General features: G+C 46.5%; 1 protein-coding gene and 1 pseudogene across 1 annotated transcript in view; one reads left to right on the top strand and one right to left on the bottom strand.

Annotated features, from left to right (window-relative positions):
* The window catches only part of LOC129387322 (uncharacterized), a 37,514-nt gene extending 28,225 nt beyond the window's left edge, over positions 1–9,289 (top strand). Inside the window, exon 3 of the mRNA XM_055076240.2 lies at positions 2,445–9,289. Within this exon, the coding sequence (XP_054932215.2) occupies positions 2,782–3,354 (573 nt within the window). The 5' untranslated portion in view covers positions 2,445–2,781 and the 3' untranslated portion in view covers positions 3,355–9,289. The remainder of the gene's footprint in view (positions 1–2,444) is intronic.
* A 12,776-nt stretch (positions 9,290–22,065) lies between these two features.
* On the bottom strand, positions 22,066–24,159 carry LOC129387323 (piggyBac transposable element-derived protein 4-like; annotated as a pseudogene).
* Between the last annotated feature and the right edge of the window lie 2,169 nt (positions 24,160–26,328).

Here is a 26,328-nt window from a genome sequence, read left to right as displayed (position 1 = left end):
TGGTGTGTCCCCCGGGAGCTCCTCAGTGGGTGGGCTTATGCAAGCTTAACCGGCAGCTCGGGGCTGAATCGCAGCCCGCGATCAACTTCCTTTTATAGATGCGCGCCGCGTCCCGTCTTACTAGCGCCAAAGCAGGCGTTCACATACACATAGAGTTCCTTGTACAAATTCCCACCTTCTCCATACAAACTCACTCCTTCTCCTGTTCCGGTCTCGTCTTCCTATTGGCTAGGAGCAATCATCTGTTCTGGGAGGTTCTTGATTTTTCTTTCGCCCAGTCGACGCCGAGCGCGAGAACGAAGGGGAGAGGGCGACTCCTAGCGCGGGCGAAGTTATGCGCCCTCCGTCGCCTCTGAGTCATCTTTTTCTACTTCTTTCTGGAAAGTTCGGTGCCAGTCTGACCTACTTTTTCCGTCGAGCGCGCGCGAGGGTGCGCAGCCACTAGGCAGGAATGGGCCCTGGAGACAGGCCTTTGTGTCCAGCTCTCCAACTTCCCCCTTCAATCTTCCACAACCCTAGCCCGAACAGTGAACATTCCATGCCCCACGGCACACGGCCAAAAGCACGTGTGACGTCTTCTTTCCTTTCCTGCCTAGACTCTGCCATCAGACTCATCATCATCTGCTATCGGACTCATCCTCCCCCGCCCAAATTACCATCACGGTAAAGAAAAGTCGAATGGGAGGCATGGAATGGAATGTTGGGTACAGCAGCACATCCTTTCTATGAGAAGGACAGCGGCGGAACTATTTGAGAGGTGGAGGGTGGCGTGGTGTTGACGAGGGGCAAGGGAGATTTAGGTACTCATCCCACATTACATGTTTTAGGTGTTTTCCCCTTTCCCCCCTCTCCAGACAGCACTGGACAGACAGACTGACAGGAAACCACGAAAACTTTTCCAAGCAAATGCACCTCGCTTCGTAAGAAAGAGGGCCCCGCTGGATTGGCGGGGGTTCCTGTTTTTGCAGCTCGACAAGCTGATCAGGCTAAACGCATCCTGTTACATTAGGTGGGGGGCCCCGTCTGCTCATTCTGGTTTTCTCGCTTCATACATGTCGCTCGAAGTTCCGTTGCCCATGGTTTCATATACTAAGCAGGTTAGAATAAATGGGCCCCCTTCTCCTACTGTCCGAGGTGAGGCCCTGGGCTGCAGCCCCCTTAGCCCCCCCTTAATCCAGCGCTGGTTGCAGGTCTTAAATGGGTTTCCGGATATTCCCTCTACAGTTTTTGCTGAAATGCTAAGCACATAGCATTTTCTGCTCAGCATTCCTCGTGATGGCTGTCCAGTATTATAGAATGCAGGTGCATCATTACACATGAACGCCTTTGTTTGAACATGGCCTATTTTCTCGCACACAGCTCTGAAGAGCTGCATGGCTTTCCTGTTGACTCTACTGGTTACACATAAGGCCACCAGAACACCAGTTCCAAACATGTCCATGCAGAGAAGTGGGACTAGGAGGAAGTCAAAGGCTGCAGAAATATCGTGAACAATATCATGGTTACAGAATGCTCTTGAGAGAAATGTTCAAGTGATGTCTTGTGCTACAGGCACTGTTGCACTAAATTTTTGCTAGAGAGAACCTGCAGAGAGCTGGCATTTTTGGCTGCAGACTGACCACTGCTGTTGCGCTCATATTGTGAAGTTTGCTTACCATAAACAGCATAGTTTAGTTCTTCCCTGCAACATTTCAGGGAACCCTTACTTACAGAATGGTCCCAAGAAGACATTCAAGATATCTTCTCTCAGGGGTCAAGCATCCCAAATTAGTGTTTAAAAATTATAACAAACAACAAATAGAACAACGCAGTTATATAAAAAGAAAAGCATACAAACAAGCAATGTTGCTCCATAGCATAATCAGTAAAAGTAGTATAGAATGCACTACAGTCACTGATGGAGGTGACGGAGGCTTGGAAATGGTTCCAATCAGTGCTTGTTTTTGGTGAAAAAAAATTGAAACATGTCAAGTGTACATGTTGTGCACTACAAGTAGAAGCTTGTAACATGTTTGAGTAATGTGGCCACACCATCCTTTTAAAGAATTATGACTAACATGACAGTACCGCTGAACATCAACTTTGCCGCAACAACTTGATTTGAGCGAGTTGGTTCATCTTGAAAGTGTGCTGAAGTAGCATGATGGGACGAGCACGAAGAAAGCCCTGTTGTGAGTGTGTTTTCTTTGTTCTCGTCCCATCGCGCTACTTCAATATATCTTTAACTTTGCCATCTAAACATGTCTTAAATTAGTGGAAGTCATTCAAACGAACACTGCAATCTACTGTGCATGTAATGGCCACATCTTCATATGATCAGCGTGAGTAAAACAAATTGTGCAAATATGTTAGAGAATAAATTTTCTTAGCTGCTGTACAGTTTCGCTCTTTTCCCCACTTTCTGCAAGTGAGAGTTCAGCTGCATTCTCTTTATCTCTGTGCAGGCATTGCAAGCTTGATGCTCTTTGCGATGTCGCTTGTCTCTGAGAAGAACATCAGGGAAGTGGCCTTCTCGCCGTTTCCCACCGACCAACTTCTTCCTGGGACTGGCCGCTGGGTCCTCTTCGCTTCAGCTCCACACCATGACAGCGAAATTTGCTAGTCGCTGATATCCCGAGTGTGCACAACTACACCAACGCCTTCATACAGGTGAGCGGTCTCTACTGACTCCTCTTGAGGCTTGGGCAAGCCCCAGGGAGGACACCAGGTCCGAAAACCCGGTCCCTTTGTGTCACTGCTGTGCTGCACCTCGCGACGCAACTTCCCTGTACTGTGATCAGCATGAAGGTTCATGTGCAAGATACGAACATGGACCCGAGCCAGTATGACCCTCGGGACTGGACCCAAGTCCTGAGAACACAGGTGAACCCCCGGGAAACCAGAAAAGCGACCCAAGGTTCAAACGCCGATCCTACCGGCCAGGAGACGCAGAGTCAGTCGCTGGAAATGCGGGAGACCGCCACAACTCCAGCACTACACCGCTCCTCAACGCAGCTACGCACGCTCCGTACAGCTGCACAAAAGATCAAGCAACTGCCGGCTCTTCCCCCAGACGAATATAAAGTCGTCTTCTGCTCTCAGGGAGGCCTTGACCTGACGATGCTCCAGCCACGCTACTTCCTCACCGCTCTCATGCAGGCCGCTGCACTGAGCGACCCATCTACGCTGACACTTCTGATTCACCTCATCAATAACACTTGCATAGTGTCTGCGGCGAATGAAGATGACACTCTCAAGCTCGTACAACTCCAGCACATCATCTACAACCAACTTGAGTATGCCATGGCGGCATATATTGCACCCCCTGATGGCTCAGTCAGGGAAGTTATCACGAATGCCTACTGGAAAGAATAGCCGCAAGAACTTCTAGCAGACTTGATCGCCCGCAACCCCAACGCTACTATACTAGATGCTCGGCGGATGGGACTCACACGCTCGATACTCATCACCTTCGGTCAAGCCATCGTCCCCCGAAAAATTGTTTATGGCGGAGGACTGCATCTGTGCACGCCCTATACACCAAGAGTCGAGACCTGCAGTAACTGCCAGACCATAGGCCACCGCATGGATGTCTGTATCCAATCTAGGACACGCAAGTGCCCCAGATGCGGAGAGTTACACCCGAAGGAGCCAACTCCAACATGCACTCCAGCCCGCATCATTTGCCAAGGCCCGCACTTGTCCGGGACCCGGGAATGCAAGCACCATCACCTCCAGGACAACCAAGCCTACCTCCGAACGCGAAGCACGATCCCGGCGATGAGTAGAGCACCACTCGCTGCGCAGTGCAGGATCCGAACGCCCGGAACCATCCGCCGACCAGAAAACAGGGCGCTTCAAGAGCTCGGAACGACCGACATGGGCTGACAAGCTGAAGACACCCAACGTGAACACAAAACTGGCAAGCAACATCCCGCTTACCCCGGACCCCCGTGACCAGGAGCTTCAGGCTCTGCGTGTGGAGGTAAGCCGACTCACAACACTTTTAACACACAACCCCATTCCCCCCTGCCCAACCCAACATCCCTCCCCAGAGTGAATCCTCCCACCACTGTGGAATCACCCACCGCACCTGCCATCCCCGCCTCACGCCCCCATAAAAAGAAATGCACATCGGACTCGCATGACGATTATCAGGCCAAAAACTTGGAATTAAAATTTGACGCTAAATTGGTTGCTCTGGAGGCACGCCTCGAAACCAAATTCACCACACTCGCTGCACTATCTTTTCGTCTTGAGCAACAGATGGACACACTTTTCACACATTTAAGCCTAACTCTTGAACATACTTTTGCACAATTTGAGACGCGCCTTCAGAGGCTAGAGACAAATACCATCTCTTCGCATGAGGGGTCCCCTACCTCCGTCCTACACCTACCTACTCCTCTTACCCACTTCCACTACCACCGCCAGAACCTATCCTCGCCCTACCCACACTCCAATATGGCGGGCCGGGATAATTCTACCCCCCTATCACTAATCCAATGGAACTGCCGCGGCTTTCGGGGCAAGCGCCCACCGCTGCAGCTCTTAATACCCTCCCTGCCATACCTAAGCCCCTTTTGTTACAGGACACAAAACACCAAGCCAAACTTCCCAGTTACCACGCAGTACACTCACACACCACTGACAACCCTTGGGTATTCACATTGATACATCGCACTATTGCCTACCAAGAACACACAATCACCTCCACCACCCCATGTGTCCTCATCGAAATCATCCCCATGAAACGTAATACACCTCCAATCTTTATTGCCAACGTATACCACACCCCACGCCAAGCCATGACCACTCTAGATGCTCTACTCCAGAAAATTCATCGCATCGCAGGCCGAAATCTCCTTCTAATAGGAGGCAACCTTAACTGTCAGCATACTGACTGGGGTTATCACTACACCACAGCATGGGGTCGCAGGCTTTGGACCACCATCCAAGACCTGCGCCTCACTACACATAACTTTCACACACCAACTCGAATCGGCAACAGTGTAACCATGGATACTAGTCCGGACGTTACATTCAGCCATTGCCTCAAAGGTATCTCGTGGTCACGTACGCAACACACACTCTGAAGCGACCATTACATTATCGCCATCCAAATACCTCATACACAACACAGCCCTCGACTCCTCACCCACAATCTTATTAAATGGGACGCAATCCGGTTCACATGACGAGAACACCCAGACACCCTGATACAAGACATTGATCATTGGGTCGCATCTCTCCTAAACGACATAACCGCACACACACAACACATTACCACGTCACCCGACATCCCAACACTGAACACACGCCTGGCTCACCTCTAAATGGCACACCACAGCATCCTAGAGAGATGGAAAAGCCAAAACATAATAGAAAGCTAAAACGAAGACTGGTCACGCTACAGACACAAATCGCTGTACACGCCGAGGAGCTGTGCCGTTCCAACTGGGATCAGGTGTGCAACAGTATATCTGGCAACCTCTCTACCAAGAACGTATGGCAACTCCTACGGCATCTTGTTGACCCCACACACTCGCACACAGCATCACAACATCATATTACACGCCTCATTCACAACTCCATGCTCTCCTCCGACACCCTTCTGGACCCACTCCGGACAGAACACACGGAACCTGGCACCTCCCCCCCTCTATCACCCTACACATTAGCCCCAAATGAGGCCCTTGACACCGATATTTCGGAGCAAGAGGTCCGCATGGCCCTCCAAAACATCCGCACAAGCTCTGCACTGGGAAAGGACAGAATAACGAACTCTATGCTCTGTAACCTGGATGATCAATCTATCACGCAGATTGCAGAATATTTTAATCAATGCTGGAGAGAGGGCACCCTGCCACAGTCCTGGCACCATGCCAAAATTATCTTCATCGCGAAACAGAACAAACACCGCACCATATCAAACCTCCGCCCCATATCACTCACATCATGTCTCAGGAAACTGCTCAAGCATGTTGCTTTAAACAGACTCAATCAGCATATGCACAACCTATATCTGCACAGCATGGTGGGCTTCCGCCCAGGTCTCTCCGCCCAAAATGCCATGCTTCAATTGATGCACGACATCTTTGACCCTCTCATCCCCACTCATACTAAAGCCATCTTGGCCCTGGGCTTGTCCAAGGCCTTTGATTGTGTAGAACACCAAGCGATCGTGGCTGCTCTCTCCCCTCTCAATGTAGGTGCCCGCATGTACGCCTACATACAAGCGTTCCTCTCGCGACACACGGCCGAGGTTCATATGGGCTCCCATGCGGCCCCTTCATATACCCTCAGAGAAGTGGGTACTCCACAAGGTTCTGTCCTTTCCCCCTTTTCGCTTCAATTCCACACTCATTCCCTTAGCCCATGCTCTTCACAATATCCCTCACCTTCACCACACCCTCTATGCAGACGACATCACTATTTTAACTACCCACGGCATTGATGGTGACATAGAGGAAACTTTACAAACCGCCGCAAACATCACACAACAACACACACAAAGCATCGGTCTCTCCTGTTCCCTGGAAAAGTCTCAGATACTTCTCATGCGTCCCTCACCATGTACTCCTCCCATGGCCCCCATCACCATTACTCTGGCCGGACACCCTATCCCGGAGGTCGACACACTCCGGATCCTGAGCCTTCACATCCAGAGCAACGGCCGGAACACAAGCAGGTGACGGAACTCTCCGGAAACTCAAGCAGGTGACGGAAGCGCTGTCGCACCTCATCTGCAGAGTTACCAGCAAACACTATGGCATGAAGGAGCGCGATTTGTGTCGTCTCATGCGTTCCTTCATACTCAGCCGTTTCCTCTACAGAATCCCATATCTTCGACTTCGACAAGAAGAAATCGCCACCCTAGTTGCTATGCTTCGTAAAGCCTACAAGGTGGCCCTACACCTCCCCCCTAACATGCAAACCACTAAACTTCTCCAGCTTGGGCTCCACAACACCACACATGAACTCATTGAGGCCCACAGACAAGCACAATACACTCGCTTAGCTCAATCTATCACAGGATGTTACATACTAGACGCTCTCCGAATTCGCATACCAGCAGACGACCCCACACTCCTACCAGTTCCCCGCCCTATACACACTCAGCTTATAGTAAAACCCCTCCCTCGGAACACCCACGCCACCTATCATTCGGCCCACCGCAAAGCCAGTGCAAAAGCTCTACACAAATACTATGGCTTCGAAGCTGACGCCGTGTGGGTGGACGCGGCCTGCACGGGTGGAGGCGCGGCAGCTGTAGTCGTTGACAATACACTCCAACCCATCGCAACTCTCCACCTTCCTGGTGGATCCATCCCGGAATCCTCGGAAGAAACGGCGATCGCGCTTGCCCTCACGCACACTGATGCCCGGTACGTCCTTACCGAGTCAAAAACCGCACCCCTAAATTTTGCACGAGGACGAGTCCACGAGACCGCCTTCTGCATTCTCAGCTTGCTCTCCGCAAACCCGCCCCGCCATGTGGAACTGATCTTTTTTTTTTTTTAATTCAGCATTGATTTAGACACAGTGAAGGTCTTGCATGGCAAGGCTAAAGGCAGTACATTGTCTGCCTGACTAACGCCCTGTCAACCATACATTGCTCAAGAGTGAGGTAGCATATCATAACATATAGATAGCATACACATATATCAATAGCGTGGATTAGACATACATAGCATACATTACGAACATACGTGCATTAAATACAACAATCACTGTACAACTTTCTAAGTAGAAATAGGTTAGGGTCAACAGAGTAATATGAACACGAAAAAAGCTTTATATACATACAAGCACAATATTAAACGCACTTAAAATAATTGCACATAAAACACACAAGAAACCAATTAGCACAATGTCAATCAGAAAGGGAAAGCAAATATTTTTTCATGGCACTTTTAAAGCAGCTTAATGATCTGAAGTTTTGCACGATAGTGATCGTGTTAGGATGTGCATTTATGAAGGATGGGACTAAGTATGCTAGTCGTTTCCTACCGTAGCTGGTCTTGCAAAATGGAACTCTAATATGGTCATGCCTGAAATTGTATTGGGTGTAACTTGAGAGGTGGTTTTGATAAAAAATGAGTGAATTTTTCTTGAATTCGCCTCGTATGTATATAGCGAGCTTAAGTTCGTACAGTTGATTAATTTTTAAAAGTGCTTGTTTTATGAAAAAAGGTGCCGTGTGATCACGGGGTACAAGGTTCTCAACACAGCGAACTGCTTGTTTTTGGAGACATATCAATTGATCCAAGTTTGATTGGAATGTAGTCCCCGATACCAACAGGCAATAACTAAAACGGGACTGAATTAAAGCATAATACAGACGGCGTTTCAACCAAGTAGGAACAAGGCATCTAATCTTAAACAATATGCCTATTGACCTACAAATGCTAGAATGAATCTTCGTTACATGAGGTGTAAAACTCAGGTTCTCGTCAAAAAGCCCACCTAAAAATTTAAAAGCTGAAGTCTGCTCGATTACACAACTATTGAACTTTACACAAAAAGCACAGTCATCAGGCCTATTTCTAGGCTTAAAAACCACATATTTCGTTTTATTGACGTTTAACTGCAGGTGGTTCGCTGATAACCAAACTAAAAGTTGATCTAACCAATTATTAGCTGTAATTTCTAGCACTCGTAGACTGTCACCTGAGAAAAACAAACTTGTGTCGTCAGCATACAAGACTATATCTGGAGTAAGCGGTATGTTTATAATATCGTTTACATATCGAATAAAGAACAGTGGACCCAAAATTGACCCTTGGGTGCCTGCGCACTCTGGGAATCCTGGCAACAAAGCTGCCAATGAGTCTAGTTCTTCCCGGGAGCGCATGCACTCGTTCAGCGAGCTGATCCCAGGCATATTGCGCCGAACGCCAGCTATACCCCCCACCCCACCAATCTCTTGGCAATTGTCACCAAATACTATGGCGCGACCTCCAGACCCGCACCCTTCCCTCCCCCTATTTCCTCTCCCGCATCCGCCCGGGAGCATACACCCCCTCGTGTGCTCAATGCACTCACCCCCATGCTATGCTTACCCACATTCTCCTTGAATGCCCGGCGGACCCTCCCCCGCGGGGCATGGAGCTCCTGACTACCTGGGAGGAATGGGAGACCCTTCTGTGCTCGATGGACCTGGCCAGGCAGAAGATCGCCACTGACTGGGCCGCCCACGTCATGGAACTCAATGAACTCACAGACGTGTAGTGCAGTGGGGTCGTGCGGGGACCGTGGGACCTACATGCCCGAACCCCTTGGTCAAATAAAGTTGTTTCTCTCTCTCTCTCAGTTTGCTCATTTTCAAGAGTTCCGCTTGGGCAACCTGGTCTCCCAGCCACAAAGTATGTTGCTTCATCTAGAAAATCGCATCAGGTGCTTAGCCATTTTAATTCAATTGCAAGTACTACCACTGACTCATGCTCTTGCTATACTCTGTGGTTAAACCAGAACCATTTTGCAATCACCATCTTTCTCGGGGTGCAGTATTCCTTGAGAACATTGACAAGCTCTTCGTAATCCTTCTGTTCCCGTTTTTTGTGAATGAGCAGATTATTCAGTGTATGATATGCCTTTTTTCTTCTGGCTGTTACCAAAACAAAGACGTTCAACTCTGTGCTCACATGCGTGACTTGGAGGTAGCATTCGAAGTGCTCAATGAAGGACTGCAAGTATTCATTCCTGTCTTCGACAAACTGTTTGAACGAACCATGCGCAGCCACAATGCCGTCTTCCCCCAAAGTGCTTGGGCTGTCTGCCGACAGCGGTGCCATAGAATAAAGAACAACTTTAGAGAAGGGAAACTGTACCTTCCACAGTGGTTCGAAAATAAGAAGCGGCAGCGCATGGAACTTAGTGGGGGGCCCGACAGATGGCGCTACTTAAACAGGAAGCGGAAATTTTTTTTTTTAAGTACAATATTCAATATGGCCGCTTTATACCGGTGCCGTACGCTGGGTACGCGCCGTGCTCGCTTCGCTGGCTTTGCGGCATGCCTCAGCTGCCGCGTTTTAATGGCCAGGAGACTAAAGAGAGCCTCTACTGACGCCCATACAAACAAGCCACAAGTGAGTGAACAGGACGTGCGACTTTATTGGCAGAAGAAAAAGCAGTGCACCTTCTCATACAAGATCAGAAATAAAATTTGCATGTCGAGATGCGCTGAAACCATTAACGCGAGCTCGTAAACTGCTCACTTTCGTCGCCGCACATGGCGATCTGGTAACGAGTGACAATCAGTAGCGCAAGCAAATTGGGCAGTGCACCACCTGTTTTCATTAACAGTCGCCGTAACTTACATTGCGAAGCAATCGGGTGACGCAAGGCATCTGCTGCCGCAACCAACACAGCGACATGGACTAAACGGCATTTTAGCGTTCCCGCCTTTCCAACCTGCACGTTTCTTTTTGTTCTTTCGGGGGCCGCTAATGTGTAACTCATAGTTGGTGCCCCACATTCTCAATGTGGGCATCACCATTTTGCAGCCACTTTTGCAGGCCTTTCCAGCTATGTGGCTATCAACTTCGGACCATGTAATAACGTGTGCTGTCTCCGCTCACGCCACATCACGGCCGATGAAGGCCCACAAGCATAATTTGCCGGCGGCTGCAGCAAGAAATGTCGAATGGGGAGAGCACCAATTACGGTGCATGTAAATTGGGAGTCTTTGTCGCTGTGTGGACTGCAGGAGCAGATGGTTACCTCGGGAGACTGTTGCCCATGCAGCTAATTAGGTCGCCACATCGAAGAAACATAACACGGCGACCATTATCAAATTAGACTCTGCATTCAATCACCGCATAAGGTTCAGACAATACACTGTACATTGGCTAAGATCCATATGACAACAGTGGGCATTCATGCACTACAAATTGCATACAGCTTATTCAGCTATCCGACTTCAGGCACAGTGCTTGCCTACGTCGCACATGGTGGTCTAGTAACGAGTGACAACCAGCAGCACAAGCAGATTGGTCAGTGCCCCACCTGTTTACACTGACAGTCGCAACTTGTACTGCGAATCAATTGGGTGACGCAGGCACCTGCTGCCATAGCCAACACAGCGACATGAACTACCCGGCATCCTAGTGTTACCTCCTTTCCTACATGCACGTTTCTTCTTGTTCTTTCGGTGGCCACTAATGTGTTGCTCACACTTGGTGCCCCACCTGCTCTCAATATGGATGTGGTCTGTTTTGTGGGAATCGCCACTTCGCAGCCACTTTTACAGGCGTTTCCACCCATGTGGATATCAACTTCATACACTTCAAACCATGTAATCATGTATGATAGTCTCTGTTCACGCCAAATCATGGCCAAAGAAGGCCACAAGCACGCTTTACCCACGGCTGCAGCAGGAAAGGACAAACAGGGAGCGCCAATCACACTACATGTAAACAGGGAGTTTGTGTCACTGTGTGGACTGCAGGAGCAGGTGCTTTACCTCGAGAGGCCATTGGCCAATACAACTGAACAGGCTGCCACATCCCAGAAATGTAACACTGCAACCATGACCAAGTGGGACAACATTGAAACAAGATTATGCAATCAAATCACTTCAGCATACTCTAACATAATGCTCAATCTATACATTGGCACTATGCATTGGCTACGATCTACATGACAACAGTGAGCATACACGCACACGGGTTGCTTGCGGCACATTCAACCGTCCGACTGTAGGCATAGTGCTTGCCTTCGTCGCACACTGCAGTCTGGTAACAAGCAACAACCAGCAGCGCAAGCAGATTGGACAGTGTGCCCCACATGTTTGCACCGACAGTTGGCGTTGAATATGAGCAGCTTGCATTGCGAAGCAATCGGGTGACGCAAGCATCTGCTGCCACAGCCAACAGCGACATGGAGTGCCCGGCATTTTAGCGTTAGCGCCTTTCCAACCTGCATGTTTCTTTTTGTTCTTTTGCATGCCACTAATGTGTAACTCACACTTGGTGCCCCACATTCTCTATATATGGGCATGGTCGGTTTTGTGAACATCACTATGTTGCAGTCACTTTTGCAGGCCTTTCCACACATGTGGATATCAACTTCATACACTTAGAACCATGTAATTATGTATGAGAGTCTCCGTTGACGCCAAATCATGGCCGAGGAAGACCACAAGCAAAATTTGCACACGGCAGCAGCAGGAAAGGACGGAACGGGGAGCACCAACCACGGTGTGCGTGTAAATTCGCAGTCTATGTCACTGTGCGGACTGTAGGAGCAGGTGCTTGCCTCGAGAGACTGTTTCCCAATGCAACTGACCAGGCTCCCACATATGAGAAATGTAACACGGTGACAAGTACCAAGTCGGACAGCGCCGAAACCAGATTCTGCAATCAATCACTTCAATGTAGCTTGCACAAAAACACAGGCTGTCGAGCAAGAATAGCAATCCTGAATGAGACTAGGAATTCAATATGGGAATGAGAAAGCTTGCATTCAAGAAAGAAGCCACTTGCAAGCATTGAAAGCCAAAAACATTAACAAAAGTTAAATGCTACATAGCACACAGTGTAAAGGTTAATGCAAGACACACGCCAATGCTGCATCAGCTATATCAGGAGAGGAATTGCACATGGCAACATACACTAGAAAGAACTGCTACACATATGTTATGCTACTAGACAGTGACTGGCATTAAGTATGAGCAAAGAATCGGTTGACCTTTATTGTTTGTATGAGGAATAGGAATGATCTCTAACAAAAGTGTGGAATGAAAAAGCTTGCATTCATTGAAACAAAATTATACTTGGCAAGCTCACTAAGGAAGGGCAAGCTGACAGAACACTCTTAGCCAGCGTCATCTGTGCTTGTTCAGAGGTTGCAGGTACATCTGAAGACAAATAATTTTTGTTGTTGAGGTACCTGGATGACTCGGCCAATATCCGTGCTGGTGGAATGATGGCGTAGGCTCTTTTCACTCTTGAAACAGTCGTCCGTAGACTTGATATCTCATCCAAATAATTCTGGAATGGCTTCTTTGTTTGTGGTCTTGCGAATTCAGCTCCAGCCCCTTCCTGTTGGTGTAGATGGGGGCTCCCATGATGACCAAGATGTACTTGGCACAGACTCTGTTGGGGCAGAACAATGGCACATGAGATACAGCAGAGATTATCCAAACTCATGTAGTGTTTTCTTTTATGTTCGAACTAATTACGCTGAACTGTAAACATGAACAAATGTTCATATCATCTGCTACAAACAACTGACATGTATCTCAAGACTAGCAAGCCAATAAAGCATATATCAAGCATATTTATTTCTGAACCATCTATGGGATCTAATGCGCGCGCTGTTGCTTTGTCTCTGCGTGTAGTAGTTGAGAGAGCCAGTTTAAGGGCGGAGTAGTTGGAAGGCATACTTTCTAGGAAAAATGGCCGCTCAAGGAGAAGAGCGAACTCGAGCGGCTTTAGAGGCTAGGAAAACTGCCTTAAAATATTTAGACTTGAGGGAAAGCTTCGTTAACAAACTATAACACGGCAATCAGCACTCGAATACGACGAGAGAAATTACTGAGACGTGGAAAATTCCCTTGAAAAAAAAAAAAAAAACTGTTTAAGAAAGCTTGTAGGTTAAAATTGCGCTTACTACGGCGCCTCTAGCGGGAGATAATGTGCTCAACGGGGAACCTTTTTAATTGGCGTACTATGCCTGTTTCTTTAGCAGCGCCGCGCGGTCGATTTTTTCGCCCTCTGTGGCTATTTGTTGAACTTGAGAGTGTGCGGGCCCTGGCGGTGCTTCAGTTCAACAGCAATCCCATGCCAACAGTAACCACTGTTGTGGCCTAAGTGAACGGTATGAAATAACATAGGCTTGTGCCAGAACAAGGTACATAATGAAGTATGAAGTACCTGTAAGTGGTTGACCCCACTAAATAAAATGGCTCTTACACAGCATTTCTTATACACACGGGTGGACTAACAGCACTGAAAGAAGTCGTCAGATCTGCTAACACTGGCTGAAAAGGATGAGAACAAAGGAGAATGAGGCACATATAAATGTCCGTAACAATCATTTAGTAATAGAATCAAAACAGTGACAGGCTTATACTGTGTGCTTGAACAAACACGCTACCTCAAAAGATTGGATGGCCATCCTTTAATCACAGGCGTTTTATCCTATGGCAAGCCAAGGTTGATGCCTTGGCTTGCCATAGGAGACAGTGAAGTGAGATATGTTTGGTGGCAGTACCACTGCATACCTGTCAACCAGTGAACTTTAGAATTTGTAAAAATGCAAAATCATAGAATGTGCCCTAATTGAAGAAATTAAAAAAAAAAATTATGGAGAGTTGGCAGGGATGCAGCTGGTGCTGCTGTCTGGATAGAATTTGCGCTTCAGTACACCTGTGTACAGAACCACTGATAAATGATGCTAGAATCTTTTTCGGTATGCCTCTGAACAGAGCCGCTCATTAAGTGACTGATTCGATACTTCATGTGCAGCCATAACTATGTGGGAACACTAAGAAATTGTATGATCAATGCATTACACAATGTGGAAGTATAGTCAGAAACACTGAAAGACAGTTTGCTTCAAGCCTTTCAGTTTAGTCTAGTAAGGGTGGGACAGCAGGAGCAATTTTTGGAACGGAAAAAGCTTTGTTTTGGAGCAGAATATTTAGAATTTGGAGCAGTTTATTTGAAGCAGAACACTCCAGATCTGGAGAAACCCAAGTGATCTCAGTTTTTGTATTAATTCCTTCAGTCATAAATAGTAAATCAGAGAGCACAAGAGATCGTTGTGCTCTGCCTTCTAGTGTTTACCAGCTACAGTGAAGTAGCTTTAATTATAACTCCCATAGTTTGAACAAACAGATAACTTGAACAGCATTTTGGATCCTGTCATGAGGCAAGATATTTAAATTTAGAAAGAAATCTTGGTATTCGAAAACATAAAGGCATGATATAATTATGTAGAGAGAAATTCTCATTTCCACTGGCTGCTTATGGAAGTATGAAATCTTCCAAGCCAGTACACGATGTGAGCCTGCAGCTCCATTCACGTTTGGTTAGATGCTTGCTCTACACAATGCAGGAACTCTCCCAATAATTTGAACCATGGTTTGCTTAAAAATGCTTTGTAAAAATCACTGTACTAGGGATTTTGCCTTCAGTGTGTCTTTGATGATGCTCATGCATATAACCAATGGAAATGCATGGAGGCTAAACAGCTGGCAGCCACAACAAAAAGCAGAGCCATAGAGGCTTTGCAGTGTACTCCACTATGACCAACTCACATAGGTTGCAAAAGTGGGGGTTAAATTTAGCTGAAAGTTAGCTTCCAGCAACATTATGAAGGTTGCGCAATTGGAGCACAACTGTGGGTTACAAAGCCGTACAGTATTGTGAAAAACTAATTATGCTGTAATGTTAGGAATTAATAAGTTTTGATATATGCTATTAATGATCTAACTGTATTTAATGTGAATGTGTTCAATGAAGAAACAATTTATATTTATAGGTTTGTAATTTGAGTCCAAGCACACATTGACACATGCTTCTGCTTGCTGGGCTACTTATTCTCTGGGCCTTGCCTGGGTCATGGAAAGGTTAAGTGTAAGTAGTTACTGGCTTGGTTCATTCTTATTCCTGATTTGTCTCTGGGTTTTGCCATTCTTGCTTCTCTCACCTGGCTTCAAATTAGTCTACTCCAGCGTCATATTTCTTTATTTCTTTTTGTAAAGCAGGCAGCATGCTCATTCTTCCTTCAACTTGACACTCTTCTTGACCATGGCTGTGTGCCATGGGAGACGGTGGTGTGTAGCAAGGTGCCAAAGTGTTGACGGCATTGGTGCTGTGCCATATCGCTTCCCCAAGGGCTCTCAAAAGTGAATCGTGGTGTATTACACCTGTAAACGTGTATGCTTAGCTGGCAGATTGCAAAGTGAGGCCAAATTTGTTACTATTCTCTAGCTTTGTGCCACAGTCAGGCATATAACAGTTTCTCCCTTTCATTAATATTCCTCTACCTTGCGATGCTTTTGCAGAACTGATTTGCCATATTCAGTGTTGCCTTGCTTTGAGTTGTCAATTAATTCAGTTTTCCTCTGCTATGAGTTAGCCTCATGAATAGCTCAGATGGTAGAGCAGCCACCGCGAAGAGGTGCTGGTCTCAGGTTCGATCACCAGATTAAGATGAATTTTTCTTCAATTGCGAAGCTTTCTTTTTGAGAAGCTCATGTGGGCTTCCTTTGTAACTTTGTACTACAGTTAGGTGGATGACAATTATTTTCTTCATGAGCCTTTATCTTGAGGGCTTCCGCAGAACTATTTTGCCATAGTCAGTGTGTACTTTGCTTCGAGCAGTTTATTAATTCAGCCTTGTTCTGCAATCTGCCAGCCTCCTGGTTAACTGGTCATACATGCATACTGCATGACCAATGCCTCCTTCTGGCATAACACAACTAGACAACACCAGCTGCTGGTTTAAACAGCTGTCTACCTCTTATTGAAGATGACAGCATAGAGAAGGGCTACCAAAAAAAAAAAAAAAGGTGAGATTTCACTATCTTGGAGAAACTAAGGATGAAAAAGCTCCTACAGTTGTCAGTACTGGCAAGACTGTTAAGGAGGCCAGTCATTAGATGATCATCTTGGTACATGCACAATTCCTAACAAGAGAGGTGATGAAAGACGGAGGGACAGCACACACATATGACAAAAAGCTTCAGTTTTTACTTACCAGTGCTTACACTACTTCTGCGCTAGGACCAAAAAAGAGAATGAACTGGTATAGCATTGCTTGCTTACTTTAGCTTGGCCACAGCACTGCACAATAACTGCCCGTGATCTCAGCGTTCTGCATGCAACAAGTGCAGTTGCAATCCACAGTTCAGGCATCGAATAGATAACAAAAAGAAAGACCTAGGCCTAACACTGCCAGCCAGTATTCGCTGGCCCTTACACATTACTGCAAGCATTTGTTAGCGTGGGGAGCAGCCACTGTATTTTGTCACCACTAAAAGCACTGCAGCAACGCCTGTTGCAAACTATTTGCATTTTCCAGATGACACAGCGAAGGTTAAAGATGGCGGTGATAGAATTGATGGAGGGGTCGAGGAAACATGCTTGTCACGAGTAGCAGGTGGCTTACTAGTCTGGCCTTTCTGAGGAAATGCAAAGCGGTCTCGTAGAATGTGATGCTGCATAATTGTCAGTCACGTTTACATATATCGGAATTAAGGAGACCGCAAGCACTGTAGTACATGTTCAATCTCTTTGCTTGCAAATAAAGGTATTGTAACAATCTTCCATTCCGTTTGTGCTATTGCATGACATACGGTGATATTAAAAATTAAATTTTGTTTTTTACATGCCAAAACCATATTATTATGAGGCAAGCCGTAGCAGGGCACTGCAGATTAATTTTGGCCACCTGGTGTTCTTTAATGTGCACCCAATGAACAGTACATGGGCGTTTTTGCATTTCACCCCCATCGAAACGTGGCTACGCTGACTGGGATTTGAATCTGTATTCTAGAGCTTAGCAGTGCAACACCAAAACTGCCACGCCACGACAGCTGGTTATACGATGATTTTGCAAAAGTGTCACTCTAGAATCACATCTTGTAACGAATATATCCCAGCTGAACTGTGTATTTTTGAAGGAGCAACATTACCCTTCAGCTGCATTTGCGAGGATGTGAGCTTTCAAAATATTCTGTCGCTACTCCTAAAAAAATAAAAGTGGAAACACTGAATGTGGCACAACATTCAATACACTAACCAAGGTGGCCCCAAAAGAAATTTTCTTGAAATACTCATGTGCATGACCATTTCCTCACTCACATTCTTCCCAAATTTGGACCTTTATGGCACACAACTTCGTTTGTTTCTTAACCTGGTGCGGGCTTATTTTTGCCTATATTCCATGATTTTTGTACTTTGGCACAACGAATAAGGTTATTTTTCACGCGTAGATAGTTTGTCGCGATACCGAAGAGTGCTGCAGACTGCAACGCTGCGATCCAAGAACCCATCACTCCCATCACCTCTCTACAGCTTTGGAAAGAATCCACACGGCTGCACCAGTGTATTTGGAAAGAGCGAAGTGTATAAAGAACCAGCTTTGGAGAAGGGAAACTGTACTTTCCACGGTAGTACGAAAACAGGCGTTGATGAAAGCAAGCAGCGAAAGTGTATGGGACTTACGTAGGTGTACGGCTGATGGCGCTGCTCAAACAGGAAGCAGGAATAAACTTTTTTTTTTACAGCAAGGCCGCTTTTGACCGGAAGCGTACGCTGGTGCAATTTGGCTGGTGAGTGCCGTGCTCGGCCTGCTGGCTTTGCGGCATGCCTCAGTGCCTTGCCTGCTGCGTAACTGGTGCATTCTAATTGCCATGAGACCAAAGAGCCTCTACTCACGCCTATACAAACAAGCCAGAAGTGAGTGGGCAGAACAGGCAACTTCGTTGGCAGAAGACAAGCAGTGCACTGTCTCGTACAATAGCAGAAATAAAATTTGCGTGTCGAGATACGCTGGAATCATTAATGCGAGCTCCTAAATGACTCACCTTCATCATCACACATCATGGTCTGGTAACGATCGACAACCGGTAGTGCAAACAGGTTGGGTAGCGTGTCCCACTTATTTGCGCTGACAGCCACCGTTGAAGATAAGCTTGCATTGTGAAGTAATCAGCTGGTGCAGGCGTCTGCTGCCGCAGCCAACATAGCGAAATGAACTACCCGACATGTTAGCATTAACTCCTTTTCAACCTGCACATTTCTTTCGGTGGCCACTAATGTGTGGCTCACACTTGGCACCCCACTTTGTCTCAATAGGGACAAATCGGTTTCATGGGCATCACTTTCAGCAGCCATTTTTGCAGGCCTTTCCACCCAAGTGGCTATCAACTTCATACACGTCGGACCATGTGAGCATGTAGGCTGGTCCCCGCTCACGCTAAATCGCGGCCAAGGAAGGCCACAAGCACAATTCACCCACAGCTATGGCAGGAAAGGATGGAACGGGGAGCACCGATCATGGTGCATGTAAATTGGGAGTCTAGGCCACTGTGCAGACTGCAGGAGCTGTATCAGGAGTTTTTCATGTCGCTCTACAATTTCCTCATTGACGCTTTTAATCTAATCATAATATTTTAGAAGTTGATTAATTAAGACTAATTTTCAAATTAGGCAAACTGAAAAAAATAATCTTAGTATCTAAACAACATTACCTTGGTTCTGTCCAGCTACATGGCATTTGCATATTTTAACGTTTGGCTCAATTTTCGTGGGACACCCTGTATAGCATACCTGATTAACTCAAGCAGGCTAGGTGACTATTTGTCACCGCACCGTTTGAAAGGGGATGCAAATAAATAATGCTATCATCATCACCACATGTAGCGTTACTGTATGCTCCCTTTAGGGTGCCTAAAGGGAGCCTATACAGTGACTCTACCTGCATGCGTACGTTAAACCCCACATAAAACAAGAAAATTACTCGAAATGTTTTAGATGATGCGTGCGCTGCTTTTGTGCGAATCGCAGATTTGTAGATTTGAAGAACTGGCAGAGTTTTACGTCCAAGTGTTGCACACGGCGAACGCTGGAGTGAGTAGGGCGCCCCGAATTAATTATGCGACCACTTATAGTTCTGTAAGATGCACAGCGAGTGCACGAGCACATTTGAATACCTCCACAATAGAGACACAGCCTCTACGGGAGTCAAACCTGCGACCTACAGTTACAGTGTTCGCTATAACTGCAACTCAGCTGGCCGCCATGGTGCTGAACTTTAGTAAATCGCTCTTTGGCGCTACTCCTATCCAGGTTGAGCGAAGAGAATAGGGGCAACCAAGAGTCTCGATTTTAGTGACAACAATATGAAGCTTGCAGACACAAAGCTTCATTGCCTTTTGCTTCATGTATACAGACGGCTGTTGCAAACGAGTGTGCTATGCTATTATTTTCATTTCTTATTAAAATGAAGCTTTCTTAGAATATCTCCCCGGGGTTTGGGTTGTCCCTTGCATTTCTCTGTGAGTTTAAAGTGCATCGATACCAGAGGACATAGTGTAATGGCTAACTGGCCGATCGAGTGTGTAATATATTCAAAGGGATAGTGATTTCATTGGTATGCCGATCATCACACTAGTGCACGCTATGCGACCTCAAAAGGATTTTTATTAGAGGTGTTTAAGATATTCGAAATTTGATTCGATTTGTATTCGGTTCGAGAATTCACTATTAAGTTGTCGAATATTCGTTTCTGTCCAATATACAGTACAAGAGGATAGAAACACTATAAAGGAGTCTTGAGGGAGACCACGACGGATGTGAGGGCGGTTCCCTATGATTATGCTGCAGGATATATATAGCTGCGGTTGTTGCACACAGGTGCACCGGTTCTTGACTGAGCCCACAGGGCAGATAATTATTGCGGCCATTCAATAAGAATGGCTCAGTTTTATACAAAAGTCTGCATACGTGCATCTGTTGACACGCTGTTTCCTTATTGCATTACTATCACTGCCATGGTGCCCCAGGTAACTGAAATCAGTTTTTTTACTATTTACAAGCTCCTCAGTTATTCGAATGTCTAATTGCGAACGGTATTACATGTATGTCTGTAACAAGGTATTCTAAGCCTGACTGATCTCTTTTTCTCACCAGATGGACTGCGTGCAATCTTTATATTTGATGTTGCTTCAGAAATGAGCAAATATTTATATTCGGGGATCGTTTTTATAGAGCATTCATATTCCATTAAATTTTAAAATCTCACTATTCGAACACTTGTGGTGTTGTCTTTCGTAACGTGGGCCAACCCTGTAGGTGGTGCAATCGAAGGCTGCAGCTGATCCCAGTAATGCTATTCCGCTACAGTCGTTCAAGTGTGCACATATAGCATGCGAGCCTGGCCTTCGCTGCCTTTATCTCCGGGTTTTGCATTGGTGTCTTGCCAAATAGATGTAGAGAAAGCACGAAGAAGCATTGTAACATCAATGTGGAGAAGTTTGGGGAGGAAGCACTTGCCTAGTGACACTGGTTTGTACATCCCATATGGTATTCGTATATAATTAAGCGACCATAAACGACCGTTTATCGAAGTCAATGTAAGGTGCAATTCATTGTCTTTCCAAGGGGGGCAGACACTTTATAAATGTCCGGTTATGCGTCATGCTTCTCAGTACATACATGTGCACTTGCAATTCTATAAGGTGTCCCTGCTAGCGTTAGCCAACCTGCTCAACGAAAAAAGAAAAGAATGAAATGACACGGCGTAAGGTGTGATATCAAGACGTACGGTGTTCAGTTGTATATTACTATTTTGTATTACTATTGTATTAATATTTCTTTATTTTATTATGTGTTATGTTTGTATTATTACTATCTACATTACTGTTGTATTAATTTCTGTCATTGTGTTCATGTAATATGTATGCATTTATATTGTCTGAATCAAGTTGTGTGGCTGACGTGCCCATCCCCCTCAGTAATGCCGAAAGGCCCCGAGGGTAAAAATAAGTGAAAAAATAAAAGCCTTCACACCTCTGGCGACCTAACACCGTAGGTTTTATAATCGTATCTTGCATCATTTTTTTTTTATCGTTTGTTTTCTTGAGCAGCTTGGCTAATGTTAGCTGGGATACACGGTGTATCTGTGCGGCGAGACCACAGCATCTCGGTATTGAGAGTGTGACGGTAGCCGATTCCCACGGTGCTTTGGATCAGCATAATTGTATTTATTTATTTATTTATTCATTCAGTGATATCTTTCGGTCGCTACATTCTTAAAGGGGCCCTGAACCACGCCTCAGGCTTGGTGAAATAACGTAGTCCGCGGGAAGCGTACGCTGCTGTGAACATCTCAGCCAAATTTTGCTGTCGTACACGGTGCGTGGAGCTCCCAAGCACCTCGCAAAGTCGCCTTTCTCTCAGACGCTTCCTTTTGAACACAAGCCTGCCTCCTCCTCTTTCGCTACCAGGGGAAAAAGGGCAGTTTTTACTAGGAAGAAGGAAATATTTTTTGGCAGCTATGCACGAATGCCTCATTTACATTGTTTGGTATCAAAATGTAGCTAAGGGAATTTCCTATTCAATAACATAAATGTTTCATATATATTTATTACACAAATTAATGAAAATATGTTTATAGTGTAAGAATTTATACAGTGAGGATATCGTTCTGCTTGAAAAAGGTGCACAACTTTGAAAATATCAGGGGCAAAAAAATTTGAAGATATACATTTTGTAGCCTAATATGTCCTAAAGAGATTACACAAGTTTCAGAAAGTTTTTCGGAAAACTGTTCTTTCTACAAAAGAAAAGTTAGCGTGGTTGAGTGGCGTGCCATTCTCCAAAGCAGTCCCTCGTCGGGATGAAACAGATACACACCGCATGGCTCACAAAAAACTGTCATCTTCATCTCTACTTTGTTTTTCTCGTAGCAGAGCTTGCAGTTACGGCGCTTTTCTTGCACCTGGGGCTTGTGCTCAGACTTCTTTGGAGGAGGTGGAGGGTGACTATGTCTGTCGTCCATCCCAAAAATCTGGTTTACCAGCTCAATTTGAAATGCAAGCTGGTCAAAGCCAGTCTTTCTAGAGAGCTCTTCTATCTCGGGGTGATGCTCCCTGTGTTCTTGGAAAATGATGAAGCTGTTGACGACAGCAATGTCAATGCAGTGGAAGAACAGTGTCTTCCACCACCTGACACCCTTCATCAAGACATTATAGGAAGCAATAAGTTGATCGGATTTGTCAACACAAAGCATGCCCTTATTATAGTATTCTATCAAAAGCGGCTTCCTCATGGGGAGCTTTGTCCATTGGTCTCCTCTCTTCACTTTTCGCATTGCAGTGACGTGATTGTTGGCAGTGTGTGCTGTGCTTATCATGTTTACAGCGCGCTTGTCTTTCCACTGCTCTTTTCTCCCAAGTGGAGTCTTTCAACTGGGAGGGAAATCCACGACGATCTTTGCGCGTTGTTCCGCAAGAGGGAGTTTTCCTTTCAAGTAGATGTTCAGAGAGGGAGGTGGACGTGTAGAAGTTGTCAAGGTAGACGACGTAGCCTTGATCCAAATATGCATCACACAGGCGGGTTACAACGTCATAAGCCAGTCCCTTTGAGCTGGGTGTTACTCGCTTCCCGGTGTAAACACTGAATTGAAAAGTGTAGCCTGTTCTTGAGTCAGCGAGGACCCATAGCTTATACCCCCACTTGACCCCCTTGTCACGCGTATACTGCCGAATTCCCGATCGTCCTTTTGATTTAACCATTCGTTCGTCCACGCACAAATTTCGGTATGGCTGAAAAAGCTGACCTGACACGTCATTCATATGCTGCAGTAGATGTGCGATCCTGTGCAGCTTGCCATCGCGGTCAGGCCGGGTCAGTCTTCTCCGGGTCCATCACACTGAGAAAAGCAAGGAACGAAAAAAATCGGCTCCTGGGCATAATCATTGAAGGAATGAGGCCCGAAAATTACTCCGGGGTATTCCAGTACAGATGCAGGCAAGGCAGTTCCACAATTCCCATGTATTACCATGTATTGCATTACTTCAGCCGGACTGTAATTTTTCCATGAGCCGTCCTTTTCTGCGTAGGTCTGCGTCTCTAAAATATGCGTCCACGCATATTTGTTTGTGTTTTCGCAGATAACGTTGATTAGCTCTGCAGTGAAAAATAGTTGGAAGACATCGACGGCCCGTATGAAGTACCGTGCATTACTCCGGAGCGCGCCGCCAACTTCGACCCCCGGGTTTCTTCTCGGAAAAAACTGTACGCGCTTTACAGCTGCTGGCAAGGAATCGTGTCCGTATGACGTTGAAACCCTGAAAATACATAATATAGCTGTGAGTACATGCTCCACTGCCCATAACTATCTATTAGTAATCGAAATGTGCGCCACACATAGAGCTGACACTCACCCACTGGATGTTCCGGCTTGATTTGATGCATCCTCGTCCTCAGTGCTGAATTCTGATATGTCCACATCTTCTTCAGGCTCACTACTACTGATTGCATCCGTAAAATCAGCTACAGAAGCGCTCGATTCGCGAGAAAACACGACGTCCTTTAGGAGCGTCTGCGCGCGATGACGACGCCATGACCGACGCGCTCGCCTGACCAATGGCCTGACAATCCGAAACTTTTTGCGGCACGGGGAGACACACCGGAAAGCAAAAAACCAACAAAACATAGCAGATCACGTTGTGTGCTTCCCACTTTCTAACCTAGATGGCGCTAGGCGCTCGCAAGCCGCGCGGGAGCGCGAGAACTTGAAATGCTTCGATCAAATTGATCGTAGCGAAAGAGTTAACTTATTTCGCAGTAAGTCGCATTCCTGTACGCGACTGCTATTGGTAACGGCGGTCGACTACGAGCCATAGATACCGCGGCCGCCGTGGGGTGCCGCCACGAGTCCACTGGCTAAGCCCTGCGGCTCGCTGAGGTCTACGTTTGGCTGTTTGGCGCGTCGCACCAAAGTCGGTAGTGGTCAACGTTACTAGAACGTTGGTAGTGGTGGCGTCTACGTGAACATCCAAAATGAAATTTGAACTTGGCGCCACGGTGGCAATCAGAAGGCACGTTGTAGGCACGCCACGCTGCGCCTTAGCCGTCGCAGTGCAAGGCATTGAAGATGGAACGGGAGCGCAGCGCAGGCCGTGTCTGATTGCCAACTCGGCTTCTGCTGAATGCATTGAAGTACTTTTTGCGGCAAAGTATTTATGAAATAGGCTATTCTCATTTCAAATGCATTTCTCCACTTCGGTAAAAAGTGGTTCAGGGCCCCTGTAAATAACCATACGTACACATACGTATGCCGCACTAGAGTCGCTACCTACTCCGAGAAGGAATTATGATCGCGATATATGCTTGCCTTATTATTTACCATTAACGTTAACCTTGCTTACCGCGAACTATATTCATGTTCATATAGTGCTTCGTACTCGTTTCTCCGAAATTACCCGCATCAGGCTAGCTGTGTTAGGTAGTATATTTCTTGAAGATGGACTCCTCATGCTTGCTCTTTTTCTTCTCGGGTGTTTGCGACAGGCAGTGCAGTTGCTTTCAGTCAGCTTATTTGAGGGCGCTGCTTTGTGATGCGCGTAGCAGCGCAGTCACGTGGTATTTTCCATATTTCGCGGGGTTAGTTTATCAGTCGGAAAAATTAGTACGCAATTTGTACGTCACTGAAAACACCGCAGTTGGATTTCCCTTAATTGGTTGTGCTTACAAATGCCTCATTGACACTTTGATAATTAGGATAGTACGTCTCGAGTTATATAATTATTTACAGTTACCTAACTAAATCTCAGTAACGAAAAAAATTACTGGCAGTTTTGGAGTCGTCGGACGATCTCGCCGCTGCCACCGTTTGAAGGAGTTGACGGTCGTAGAGAGGAACTCGGTGAACAGGATTTATTTACATTATTTACATCTTAGACAAGACATACATCGACAGTCTAGCGTGACTCCCAAATGGAGCCCGCAAGACGAGCATACAGCAAACAGCTTACGAGCACACAGCTCACGAGTACATTTCGAGCACGACAACGAGCACACAGCTCACTAGTACATTTCGAGCACGACAACGAGCACACACTAGCAGCCGGCAATCGCTGCTTATAAGCACTTGGTCCCCCCTTGATTCCAAGCGGACGGAAACGTTCGTCCAGTCATCGTTCGACGTCACCGTAGACCAGCCCTTTTGGAGGAGGATGAGGGCTGTTAGAGGAGGATGAGGACTCACATACACGTGCCGCACATACACACAGGTGTAATGGTCCGGAGCCGACGTCAGAAGGGCTTCGTAGAACTCTGAGCCGTTGCGGGTAGCACATTGTCTTGCGTCTTGGTCGGAACGCGGGAAGGAGCCCCTGTCGGCGTTCCCGCGGCAACTCCCCCCCTCATAGAAGAACAGGGCGGCGTTGTCGTGTTGCGCACAAAGCCTGCTTCGTCGAACTCCTTCACTCGCAACGGCGACGAGGCTAGAGGTTGGCGGCGGCGTTCCAAGATGAGGTTACCACCGCTGGCGTAAATGGCTGGCAAACTTGCACTGCAGCTGGCCGTTCTTAACAGCAGCTACTCCACTGTACTGGAAACAATATGCACGAGGTTTTCTCTGAGTAACGCATTGCTTTCTTTTTTAAAATCTTGGTGCATGGCACCCTGAATATATTTATCATCTCTGCATGCAAGTGTCGATGTTTCCATCCCTAATAAATGTTGTAAATTATTAGAAGTGCTTTTTCTTTCATGAGTCGTTAGCATTGCTTGCTGAAAAGAGAAGCAATACTAAGACACATATCATTCACGTGCATTTCACATGCCGTTGACTAAAGACTCTGCCGAAGGGGTCACTGAA

This window comes from Dermacentor andersoni, chromosome 2 (assembly GCF_023375885.2).
Source record: "Dermacentor andersoni chromosome 2, qqDerAnde1_hic_scaffold, whole genome shotgun sequence".
NCBI lineage: Eukaryota > Metazoa > Arthropoda > Arachnida > Ixodida > Ixodidae > Dermacentor > Dermacentor andersoni.
Note: the sequence above shows the minus strand (reverse complement) of the source record. Positions and strands in the feature narration are given on the sequence as shown.